Source organism: Alligator mississippiensis, chromosome 3, assembly GCF_030867095.1.
Source record: "Alligator mississippiensis isolate rAllMis1 chromosome 3, rAllMis1, whole genome shotgun sequence".
Lineage (NCBI taxonomy): Eukaryota > Metazoa > Chordata > Crocodylia > Alligatoridae > Alligator > Alligator mississippiensis.
Genome location: NC_081826.1, coordinates 194,282,455 through 194,296,006, shown reverse-complemented (window position 1 = coordinate 194,296,006; position 13,552 = coordinate 194,282,455). Strand labels below are relative to the sequence as shown.

Sequence of the window (13,552 nt, the reverse complement as noted above, 5' to 3'; positions counted from 1 at the left end):
TCATCTTAGATTTCAGTAAATATGGTAACTTCAGGTATTACACATTTGATTTCCTACATCAAACTCTGGTTTTACCACCAATTTCCTACTTTTTAATTTGCAAATGCGTCATTTCTCTGCTGCTGTATTCTAGACCTGACAGGTACATCATTTGTTTGCCTAAAGGAAACAGTAAAGATAAATATACGTAAAGAGAAAAATGCATACTGCAATGTTTGGTGGTGATAGGAGGGGGTGGGAGGAGGTGGAGTTAATGTAAGCCTTTCTACTAGTTTCCATGGCATTAGGATCAGATCAGGGTATTTCCAGATTATAAAACAAGGAAAGAAAAAACATTTTCCCCTCTAATTTTTCAGCAGTGAGTGACAGAGCGGAATTATCGGTACAACAGTTGGTGGTAAAAGTTTTCATACACAAAAGTAGGTTTTATTATGATGTCCCTTAAATAGAAAAAAGGAGTAGGTAGCAACAAAGCCGTCTGAAAAAAGTTTAAGAAGGAATGTTTTATCTGCTTCAACTTGTAAAGCAATAATAGCACAAGCCACTCAGGCTGCTTACAGACATAAAAAAACCCAAAACACACAACAGTGCTTTACTTTAAACTCAGCACACCCTCACAACTAGCCCAGACCATGCCCAGAAGAGGCACTGCATCAATTGGACCTGGCTTGCCCAACATCTGTATAGATCAGGTGCTTCAGCAGGGCTTTTCTGGAGCTTTTACCTAATAGCCAATTGAAACAGCTATTATACAAAAGCACCAAAACCCCCCAACGAAGTGCATAATCTATACAGATGCTGCAGAGCCAGGTCAAGCCAACTGCCTTTTCCAGTAAAGCGGGTGGAGGGTGGTTCCCCCATGTCTGTCAGTGCCCTCAAATGCTACTGTCTGGTGGAAACATACCACACCAATACAAAAAGGCTCAAGCCAAGCCCTTTACCTCTGAGCCCTGAGGGCTGAAAACACTCAGCAGACAGAAGCTGGGACCACAGAGAAGTTAAGGAAATTATACTGCCAGGAAGGAAGCAAAATCCAGCATTTTTTGCCAAAAGATATATACTCCCTAAAGCAGTGGTGATAAGGATGCTATTCAGCATGAGCACAGTGGGAATGGGAAGAACCCAGATGAACAAATAATGGATCCAGAATGGAGAAGAGGAGGAAAGTAGAGGATATCAGGAAGGACAATATCTGAATCAAAGGAGGCAAAAAAGAAAGGTGAAGACAACCTAAAAGTGCTTTATTTTGGTTCTGGCAAGGGAAGGATGAACAATGACAAGGACAGGAGAACGAGATAGGGTTTTTAATGGTTTATTATATGATTATCTGGAGTAACTTTCCCACCTTTCTGTGATCTGTTGCATTCTGACAGAGATAGCAACTATTAAGATTTATTCAATATTTTACAGAACTGCAAAGCCATTCCTCTAGACAGTCAGAGGAATACAATATCTGCGTGCTATTATCAAAAATGAATGGAAAGTACAGCTGCGAGTGGGTGGAATCTAAAAATACCCATTAGAGGTGCAAAGCCAAAACGCAAACAGGAGGATGCGATTCTATTTCACTTGTCAGCACTGGTATCTAGCAAATTTAGTGTTAAATTCTGAGCAACTATTAGGATTTTACGTAAAACTGTAAAATAGTTGGGATGAAGGATCTGCCATTTTACAAACTACTGTTTCTGTTCCTGCTGAAAAGCATACAAACTCAAAACCATCTTGCAGGAATTTGATGGCTATTTCCAAAGTATGCATGCAATACTAGCCTTAGTGATTGGGAGAAGTGGATTCTATCAATTTCAGAGGGATGAAACAGAAAACTGGGGGAAAAACACTACTGAAATTAAACCTCTGAGTGCCAAATAATAAGTTTTATGAACAGAAAAAATGACTTTGGGATTAAATTTTTAGGACAGGTCTCAAAGATAGCATGGGGAAAGTATCTCCAGTAGGTGCCAAAAATAACAGCATCTTGACTGAAAAATCCTAGTCTACTACAGTAAGAAATACTAAAGAACGTCAAACTGAACTACAAAGCTAATCTTTTTGAAGGTCCTAATCTGATGAACAAGGATTAATTTTATGTGTAGCCACATATGCCAAAGAGGTTATAAAATTAATTGTTCTTAGACTGAAATGATTCTATTTGGGTAAAGAAAAATAAGTTTGTATGAGTAGCTGCAGGATCAAACTTTACTAATCACAAACCGGATCAGTTTTTATTAAACTATTGAAAATAAATTATCCTCTTCCCTCCTTCTCCAACAAGCCTCTTGAACTCTGGAGAGAAATGAGTCCTCTGAGAAACAATAGCAAAACTTTCAAAGAAAATAATTTCCCAACAAGTCTCAAAGTCAGCACACTGGGAAGACAGCTACATGCCAACTGGAAAAAAAAGTTTCTACCAGGATTACAACAGACATTAAAATTGTGTGCCAATTTTGGGGAGTTTCACATTTTAATTTTTTCTGAGCATCTGCAATACAATACGAAATTTACTCCACAGAATTGAAAAGCAATATATTTTTGCATTATATTTTAAAATATTATTTAAAGAAAAATAGGACTGAATAGCACCCATCTGTGGAAAATGCCATCTGGAGTTTCTAGGGGAGAAGCCTCTAGTACAGTGGTTCCCAACCTTTTTTTCCTGCGGAACAGCAGAGGAGCAGGACGGGGTGCATGGAGCTGGCTGCCTCCCTCCCGGAGCTGCCCTGCCCCGCAGCTTTAACCCCACAAGGGACTGCCAGCAGCGGAAGCCGCTTGCCCGTGAGGACAGATGGGGGTCTGAACAGGGGGCTTGTGCCACAATCTGGCAGACAACACTTCACAGCCCAGTGACAGGCCGTGGCCCGATGGTTGGGAACCTCTGCTCTGGTAGGATTGGCTCAGGGAGATTTTTCCAAACCACTCAAGAAAGCAAGCTTGCACAACCTCCAAAATGAGCAAGATGTTCTCCAGAATCTAGAGAATCCATTTACAACACAGTCATCCCATGCACATGTCCTATGCTTTCACTTCAGCTCCCCAGCCCACGGGTTCCTTTAACTGCACTTCAGAAGTGGTTATAAATACAGCACAGTCTCTGGGTACATTAGCTTTCCTACAAGTGAATCACTGTGTCTGTTTTCAACTTTACCACCTTCCCAGCCCTTCCAGAGGACTATAGTACTTCCCTGTTTACTACCTGCCAGAAAAAGGACATGGCACATCTAACCCCACGTACACATTCTCAAGCAAAGGGCATGATCTCAGAGGAACAGTGAGGTTCACAGTTATTTGATATTGATGTTTGTCTCACATAAAAGGCCTGAAGAAAATTCTATTATACAGTGGTCATGATGGTTGATCCTGAAGGGAGATGTCTACACATGCATAATAATGCAAAGCAATAAACTCTGGCACATATCAGCCAGAGTTAATTGCTCCTGGGCACCACACTTACATAAGCACCCCACAGGATTGTAGCATGTTGACCTCAGTTGGAGCAGCCCCAGCTGGCAGGAGGCCTGGGGGGGAATCAGCCTGCCAGCCCAGGGCTGCTCCAGCCTGGCTCAACATGCTGCAGAGGGGCTGGCTGGGCCACAGGGGTCAGCAGGCAGGCAACTACCATAGGCAGGTAACACCCCCACTGAAGCATTCTAGTGCCCCTGCCAGCTACATCACTGTCTACACATGTTATGCTGTAGAGTAAAAAACTCTGCAGCAGGGTAGTATTTGTAAATACAAGTACTGCCCTGCTGTGGAATTTGTTACTTTGCATATTTACAAGTACTACCCTGGTGTGGAGTTAGTTAGTTCAGTGAAGCTTAATAGGGCTGCACGTGTAAACACTGAGACATTTACTATGGAGCTAATTAGTCAACTCCATACCCAACGTCTCATGCAGATGCACCCAAGCAGAACTTAATACTAGACAGCATCCACCTAATGCCAAACTAAGGACAAACAGAAGAAAGTCACAACTCTTGAACCAAAAACAAGATTTACATGCAATACATGTCTTGCCTCAAAGATTATATGTGGATTGTTCATTAAAAAAATTACACAATTTTTTTTTAGTTCAGTAAACATGAAGTTCAATAGAGGCAGAATAAAGTATCTTATGTTTCAGAATGCAAACCATGCAGTTCCTGTGTCTTATTTTAGGATGGGACAGCAATGTTACTGTGTATTATCAAATTAACAGGGGAAGTTTGGCATTATGCTATTAAAAGAAATGCTTTAGAGCAGGGAGTACTTGGAAAGGGGCTAGGGGGTACACGCAGGCAGGCAGGGACAGAGCACCACCGCCCACCACCCCGCACCACCACCTCCCAGGAGCAGAGTTTGAGGGGCAAGGGCAGTGGCTCCCCTCTGAGGGCTGCACAAGCACCACCCAACCAGCTGGACACGAGGAAGGGTGAATGGAGAGCACACATGCAGCTGCCACCATCTACCACCCTGTGCTGCCGCAGCATGCAAGCCCCATCTGTCTGTGTCCCACCCCCCTGTCCGCATCCAGCTGCCACCACTCCCTGCCCTCCCCCCAGCTCTGCCAGAAGTGTACCCAGAAGGGGTACACTCCTTTAAAAAAGGTTGAAAACCCCTGTTTTAGAGTACAGTGTTCTTATGACAGTAGAGGCACTGCATTTGTGGAGACTGGTGCTGCTCCCACACCTTGCAATTGATATTAGTGAATGTTCCCTGGCACTGAATGGAGGGAGCACACTCAGGCTTTTACATGCCAACAGAGGAGAGGAAAAGGGTGGTGGTTGGGAATGATATTAAAAAAAAGAGAGACAGAGAAAGACTGGCATGCAAGAAGTCACTGAAATCATATCAGTAGCTCTTCTGCAAACTAGTACTCCTGTAATAGTATCAAGGAAAATACAAGTTTAATTAGATTATCAGAGCCTACATACTTATGTAGTCCCCACTAATAATGTTGACAATTTCACTCATACATACACCTTAAAGTTTTTCCTCACAACACAAAACATTTTAATACACCCTTTACAAACGGAGAACTGAGACAGAGGTTTGAAGTGCAGATTTCTAGCACAAAAAAGGAGAGTGGAAGCTTAATAAATGATTTGAAATGTAGCCAGAATTTCACCCCAATTTGTTCAACATCATCCAAAAGTGTGGCACAGACCAGCATGGAACTTATGTCTCATAAATCCAACTCTACTGCTTTAACCACAAGACCTTCCTTTCTTCCTATGCTAAATAACCAATACTCCGGCTTGAAGAGCTGCTGTCATCAAAAGTAGTCTTAAAGACTCCAAATAATACAAGGACAAAGTCCTGAGTTATGGAAATGCCACATCACAATGCAGTGTCAATTGTAAATGAAGTCAATGCAATCACAAAAGAATTGTAAGCCATATCCATTACAAAGCAATGTCAGAATGTCACAATGAATATTCTATTACAGCCCCAATTTAGTTCAAATGCTGCATTTTCTTTTCTTCATCCCTACTTCTTAGCTGCTAGGAACACAGCTGGAGCACTGCCGAATTAGATGCATAATTTATGCCTACCTAATTTATACGCTCAGGTCCACAACAGGACTACTCATGTGAGTCAAGATAAACATGTTACCATTTATAGGATCAGGGTCTTAATCTACATCTGACTTCAGAAAAAAAAATGTGTTAACTCAAGTACGTTGCTCAGTCAGCTGGTTTCTCCATTTATTAGTGTTTCACATCTCTCTAGCTTTGGTTCCCAGACTTCCCTGGCACATAACTTGTGACGGCTTTGTGCTCAAGTTAGAACTAAGCTAGAAACAGATGTCACCAAATGGAACAATTCACCCACATTGCAGCACAGCTGATTCACTCCACTGGGTGAAACGCACATGGCCCTTTGTCCCACCCATGATGGTGCAAGACAAGGGGCAACATGATCCCCTTAGTTTTCCCAGTGCCCCACACCTAAGCTGTGGTTAGGTTTCTCTGTTTTTCCTGCTCAGCCAGCCCCATGGAAATCTGGGATTTCCTCTGCCCAGCCAGCCCCACGGGGTTTCCCTGCTGCCCCAAACCTGTGGTGTAGGTCTGGGGCAGTGGGGATAGGGAGCTGGCTGACCAAGGAAGTGCTTTTCTCCCTGCCCCAGACCCTTGGCACAGTTCTGGGGCAGTGGAGAAAGCGCCACAAGGTAACAGACATCTTCTGCAATACAACTTCAGAGTCTATTACTGCCTTTTATTGTGCCACCAATGTTCTTGCCATGTGGTGCAACAAAGGGTAAGGACTTCTATTTGCTCTGCATTTGTGCCGCCTTAAACATTTTTAAGGCGGCACAAATGAGAAAACAGCTGAAGCCTGTCTCCACCCTAAGATTCTCATTCTATTTTCTTATGCTACTCTTAGAAATGAAACATAACCTTCTCCTTAACGTAGTTCTATATGGCTAAGAATTGTGTCAAGCGGTTCAGAGCAGAATTCCTTCCTGCTTTATGAGTCAGTAAAACATTAATTAAAAATGAGAGAATGATTAAAACTTTGCAGAATACCAAGCTGTGCCTACACAACCTAACAAGCATGAAGGCCCTTACTGCATTTTGAAAATTAATCCTAAACTTCCAGCTGTTAAAAGGAAAACGCTCAATTCTACAGTAAAACTGACAATAATTTGAACACTTTCTTTTAAAAAGCATTTAAATATTTTGATCCACCAACCAAAAAAGGAAATCTTGAGTAGCATTGTAGAGTATGAATCCAAACATGCATGCATTTTTTAAATGATTAGTTTAGCAAAATGTTTTAGTTGCTTGGGAAACGGTGTAACAACATAGCCCATCTTTAACAGAAAAAGGTCTATGTACTTTTATCCTCCTTTGTTAAAATCCAATTTAGGAAATAAATCAGAAATCTGATCACAAATTAACAATGGGTATAATCCTTTGCTGCTAGTGATATGGAAGGCACAGTTCAATTCATCTGACTAAGTGAAACAAACACAGTGGGTGTGTCTACGTGTGTCCCCGACTGCACAGCTGTTACTAAAGCAAGTACTAAATGTCTACGCAGTAACCACTAGTACTGCACAGTAGCATTGGCATCATGGTTCGTGCCCGCTGACACTATGTCACCGATGCTACAGCAATGTAGCATTTACATGAGACACTTTACAGCAGACTAATTTGCTATGTAGTAAAGTGTCACTATCTACACACGTGCAGCAATTAGGGAGCAGATTAATTTACTGTACTGTTGGGTAGTCCCATCAGATACAAATGGTATCTGGCAGCACAGTAAATTACTGTGCTTAAACGCACGCACAGACAGCGAGGTCAGGTTTAGTTTATTCAGTCACATTACTTGCGTGTGTAGATATGCCCCGTATGAGCCAGATTCTTCTTTTGTTAAAGTCAGTGTCCAAATATTTATGGAATATATTTATGGAAATATTTATACAGTCTTGAATTTCAAATAAGAGATCTCTTATACAATTCAACATTTCAATCAGAAATCAGAAATCTATTATGATCTACCTACTAAACACATTTTTTTAAAGAAAGCATATAATATGAAAATATGGGATTTGTTAAACTATTTGTTACAAGGCTTACTTAGCAAATACTGGGCTTCAAATCTACAAGCTGCTCAATATGAATTCATCACTTCAGCTATCTTGTATCCTTTGGTTTTTTGACTAATTTTTTAACCCAACCTTCATTTTCTTCCAAAGCAATTAGCTATTCATAAACTGCATGTAGTTCATTCCTAATAAACACTGTACAATTGGTAATTTAACTCCATAGGACACCTATGATTTTTGTATCCTGATTAGATGGCATACCTTTTAAAAATAAAACAGAAGAGTGAATATGGTACTTTTGATATTAATTTTGATGGAAAGGTAATTCAGAACTTTTATGGCAGCTACCCAGAAAACCAACAAATCGGGTTAAGCCACAAGACATGAGTTACACAGTTAAAGTACTTTTATTCATGAAAATATTCTAAATATTTTCAATACAGTTTGAAAGAGAGCTGCAAACATGTCTGTTCTAAACAATTTATACTGAGGAATCTCCCAGCATTGTCACTGAAGTTGCATTGGAAAGCAGAAATCAGTGAAGTCACATTCCCTTCAATGGAGAACAAACATGCTCAAGGGGAAAGCAGGGGAAACTACAGACAAGAATATTTTACTTCTGGGCTTTTTTTTTTTTTAAACAGAAGCGCACATGCAGACGCACCATGCAAAAATGAGCATATTTTAAAGCTGAAAATGGAACAGGCAACAATAACTGAATCCATGGAAATGTCTTAACATTTTACTCAGAAATCTAATGCATACCTTCTCTTTGATTTTCACATCCAGACTTCTGAATTGCTTTTCAATTTCTTGGATTTGCTGTATCATTGGAGATTGTGTTTCTTTTAGTTTTTTCAATTCTTCTCTTACACAGTCACGGTCTTGTTTCACTTCCTCATATTGTTGGCGAACATTTTCATATTCCTTTCAAAAGTTTAAAGAAAAGTAATTAAAGCATTTTACCATCTGTGTTTAGTGGGCCATACATTTTTATGCCCCTGCAGTGTTCACATTTAACAAAAAGAGAACTGCACAAAGGCTTTTTAAAAGAGATGCTGTTTGAGTAAATGTTCTAGCACCTTGTTAGGGTTTTGTCAACTTGACTCTGTAATAAGATATAGCCCAGCTAGTACCTGCTGAACAAATCATGCAATGTTCAATGATATTTGAATAATCCTATTAAACAAATACAGGAAGAGATGTACACTTTTCCATTAGTGTCCTTGATACTAATGAACCTGGGTAATCTGTTCCAATTTCAGTATAGTCTACCAGTTCAAATCATCAACATTTTTTTCAATGCCCAACACCAATAGACAGTTGAAATTTAACTAGTATGTGCAGGGCCCTGATGCCTTCCCTACTGAAGTCTGAACTCTAGAAAGCTACGCTTCTTTACATAACCTTTGCTCTGAATATTTGGTATTACACTATTTTATAGGCCAAAGCTTTTTAGGGCGGTTTAGTGAAAATATTGCTTGCATGGGCCCATTTTAAGAGTGTTCATTTGTCTTGACAGCTAACTAACCTCCAGTTACCAGACAGCAATCGACTTCTCTCTTATTGTTAGCAGGGGTATAGGTTATTCTAAAATTGGCTGCTTTGAAAAGGGTTGGCAAGGAGTGTCTCCATCACTTAGACTGCAGTAGAAAAAATGCTGTCTATTTAAAAGTGGAAAAATGAAGTATATAGGCAGGAAAAAACAACATCACCTGAAGCAAAAATAATAGAAGATAGTCTTGAAAGCCTACTTTTAGACTCTTTCTGTTTTCTACACTCCACAATTTAGAATAATCCAGACACTTTAGTTCTGCTCCTCTGGTCTTTTTAGCTTATCTCAGCATCCACTAGAACTAGTAAAAGAGAAGGGGGGCAGAAGATTGATCTTAACAGACTACATCAGAGGTGGGGCAATTATTTGGGCCCATGGGCCACATAGGGAGCCTTGGTGAGCTGCAGTGGGCTGAGTCAGAACCACTCCCCCGCCCAATAACTCACCAAATCTCCCTAAATGGCCACATCCCACCTGACTAGCCAGGTGCCCTGCCAGCACAGGTCCTGTCTGGTCTCCATGGAGGCCCCAGGATCGCAGCAACTAGCTGCATGCATGGAGCTGCTGCTCCCAACTGCCCCTATCGCATGACATCTCCAGCATGGCTCACACCGTGCAGCTCCCGCCTGGCACTTACCACCCAATGTGCCCTGCGCAGCCCAGCACAGCCTGTGTTCTCCCTCCCCGCAACCCAGGCTGTCTGCTGCTCCCCACCTTGGTAATGGCTCCACTGCCTCCTAAGCCCCAACCCTCTGCCAAGCTCCTGCTTCCTCACAAGTATAGTTGCCATCCCTAGCTCCTTTCAGCTGTGTGCAGGGCTGCAAATGGAGCCCACTTAGGTCTCTCTTCTGGCGCTGTTCAGGTTGGGCTAATGCTCAGACATTTACAGCCCCCTTAAACAATGTTTCATATGGATAAGGTAATGCAAGAGTGATGCTGTGGCCATGATGGTCCAGAAACTGTGAAAGGCAAAGATTTTTAGGGTGATATCTTTTATTGGACCAACTATGTAGTTGGGATAATGTAAGACAAACTTCCAAATGCAAGACATTGTTGGGTCTCTTCATGAGAGAGAGAATAAAAAGATATCATTATGGTAAGGTAATTTTTGTCCACACAAATGTGACAAAGCCTTAGAAAAGCCTCTTCACTGTGAAAGCCAGCTGAGTCTTCAAAGAGTATCATGGTAAAGTGAAACAGTGGTGAAGTAAACTAATGTAACTCAGAATGAAAGAGTTGATTTTTCCTAAAGGGCCAAGGATAAGACTGCATCATCAGATTATCAGCAGATGTTGGATTAATCTGCTTTCAGGCTGAGCAAAGGAGGACTGTCTCCTTTTTTTAAACATATGTTGGTCTACATGGGTGCTTACAAATCTGCATAACTGTCAGCTGCTCTTCCAAAAAGCACTAACTCTACAAAAGCCAGTTGAAGGCTTTTTGGTCCATTAACAAAAATTGGTCTCTTATGTCAAGGAAAAGTAAGAATCCATGGCAAAGGGAACTAATGCTCCCACATCAGCTTGAAATTAGACTCACCTGTATTGAGCTAACATAGGCACTTTGCCCCCTATCTTTTCAATCTTCCTTTATTTCTGGAAAGAGTGGTATTGGAGTTATTGCTCCCAAGAAAGCAAGCATAAGACGGGGTTAAAAACAAACAAACAAAAAAACCCTCTATCTCCTGCTAATAGACTTTATAATTGACAATGAAGGACAATACCAACAAATTTGAGCAATTCCTCATATGTAAAACAATGAAAAAAAGCACCTTGTACTTTATAGCTTACAAAATTCCTGTTGCAGTTGTACACTAATGTACAAACAAACAGAAGACCCTTGCTTTTAAACGTACTACTTCCATAAGTGAATGACTTCTTTACAACAATGATAATATTTGATTCCACCCTTGTGGATTATATAGGTTATCACCATGGTCCTGTCTGTTAAATACTTGTATTCTTTTCTCCTGTACTTGAGGGCCAACCAATCTCTTATGGTCTCAATAAGCTTATTTCTGCTATAATACAAATGCAGACATCTTGTATACTTACTACATCTTATATGTCTTATAAAATATTTTTCTTATATACTTACCATGAGAGCTGTCTTCTCTGACCCAGTTCAATGCTTTAAGAGATTGCCACCAGCCAACGGGACGAGGTTTGGACTATTGTTTTTGTCTGACTGAGGATAAAATGGTCAAGGCTTTCTAGGGAGTTCCACTAACAATGTGAAATGTGTATGTGTGTCTCAACCATAAATCTATACAGGCAATGTCTTACATCTATAACATAAGAATATACAGGCAGTTTGTTCTAAAGTTTGTTCCACTTTAGAAAGCAAATTAAAAGTGTGATAAAGAAAAGAAAGAAAAATGACCAAACGCCAAACGTAGGAGCAAGTCGTGCTCATGGCGTGGGGGAAGTAGTGGGCGCGGCCTGATAGCCGTGAGATCGGCGGTCCCGGGCTGACTGGCAGGCGGATGCAGCCCGTTTAAAAAGGCAAGCGCGCCAAAAGAAAGGGGGGACCCGCACAATATCGGAGAGGCCTGATCACCCTCACAGGAGGTCCTGCGTCCACGAAATCCCTTCTCCCCGGACGCCCCATCACGACTGGGTATACCATCCAAACGTGTTTAAGAGCTCTCGAGTTATCAGCGAGTTTAATCTTGAAACAGCTGCTAAGTTTTTTTCTGCCTAAACTGTGAGTAAAGCATTTACTTATCTCACCGCCTCCTTGGTGTTTTTCTGTCAACGGAAGGAGAGACAGAAGAGGAAGGAATAAGGCCCCGAAACCCTTTTGTCTCCGGCCTGCTCGCATAATCTGGGTCCAACCACCCATTGTTAGGTTGAACAAAAAGTACTATTACATTACACAAGGGCTGCCCAACTTCACTAACCCACCCCTTCCAGTAACGAGGACAGTGTTTCTCAAACAGGGGGCTATGCCATGAGACCCCCTCAAGGTTGTTGTGATGCAGGTGCTGCCATCACAGCCAAATAAAACTGTCCCATGTGCAAGACTGCAGCAGGAACATGCTCCTCCTGAATTACGGTTCTCTAAGCAAGCAAAAGAGAAGGCGTCTGCTGTAGCCTTTCCAGTTCCACATACCTGGCATGCCTCGGTTTTCAGGAGACACTGATTGGAACAGAAAGAGCTGCAGCATGAGTAAGCATGGCAGGATTTGGTTTTTATCTATAAACGATGTCACCTCATATGCACTCTGCCTGTCTAAACTACAGTAGAGTGTCTTACACAGAGTTTCTGAATCCATTACAAATTCTACTGTGTGTGAATGAGGTATAAAAGTTAGCCACATATATGGTGCATCTACACATCGCCATGCTTTTGTACTTCCTTTGCAGTACGGGTGATTACTGCACCATGTGTGTAACGCACACTAGATTTCACCGCTATGTTAGCATAGCGGCGTGCTGTAACTGGGGAGCATGCTGTTACAGCAACATAGCTGACCATCACATATAAACCCACGTGACTGCTATGTCACCGTAGGATGCCAAACAGCAAGGGAGCACGTTTTAATGGTTACGTAATGCCCCAACAGACTGAACAACAAAAGCTTAATTGGTGGTTTCAGTTCTCCAATATTTAATCCATTTGGAAATACTACATTTGAATCATTTTTGGATTACAAATCTCTTTTAATGTACGCAGATGTCTGTATTAAACCCAGGAAGGAATATCCTTATTTTGTGAAAGCACTTATTTCCTCAGCTCCAGGCATTTGTTTAACAGATGTTCTACAAAATACACTGAAAGGCTTACTTTTGAAAAAGCAAAAAGACCTACCATTATTCATCACATCCTAGGAAGCCAGTACCCTCACACCATAAGAGAGCACTGAATAAGCGATCTATCAGTTGGGAGTCAATCTGCTTTCCCTTTAAGACAAAGTATAAACTGGAAGCAACATGTGGAATTAATTGGAGGCTAAAGTGAGGCCAGAAGTAGAACACAAGACAATCTGGTTGCCCCTTATAATTTTGGTAGTTTTCAAGCAATTCTGGGTCAAGTTTCTTTCTCCCTCTCTCTAGTGTGATAGATTCATAAAATCACAGGGGTGAAAAAAAAAAATCAAGACTAAAAATAAAATTCTTACCACCCAAGGCCTTTTTCTCTCAAGCATCTCAATTACATCTAGATGACGTTTGCGCTCATGGTACCTCTCAACATCTTGTCTATATCGTTCAATCCTTTGTTTCATTTTCTCCAAGGAATTAGTTTTCTCTTTGCATAAATTCTGTCAGAGTATGAATTTTACATTATTTATTTTGCTCAATAAAAACAAAAACAATTTTCATAATTCCTCAATATCTCATTTGTATTTAAACAAGCAGAAATTAAGTATTAGGCAGAAGTTCTAGTACAGTAGTTTATTTTTATAATGTGCAAACCGATTTCATTCTTCAACAAAGGAATACCCAAACCACTTGTCACAGCCA

The 13,552-nt window shown here is 41.0% G+C and overlaps 1 protein-coding gene across 1 annotated transcript in view; it reads right to left on the bottom strand.

The window, feature by feature from the left end:
- Nucleotides 1-13,552, bottom strand: part of SMC5 (structural maintenance of chromosomes 5) — a 72,143-nt gene that overhangs the window by 48,272 nt on the left and 10,319 nt on the right. The window contains exons 6-7 of the mRNA XM_006265195.3: nt 13,210-13,350; nt 8,297-8,458 (exon numbers count right to left, since the gene is read on the bottom strand). Coding sequence (XP_006265257.2) covers nt 8,297-8,458; nt 13,210-13,350 — 303 coding nt within the window. The remainder of the gene's footprint in view (nt 1-8,296; nt 8,459-13,209; nt 13,351-13,552) is intronic.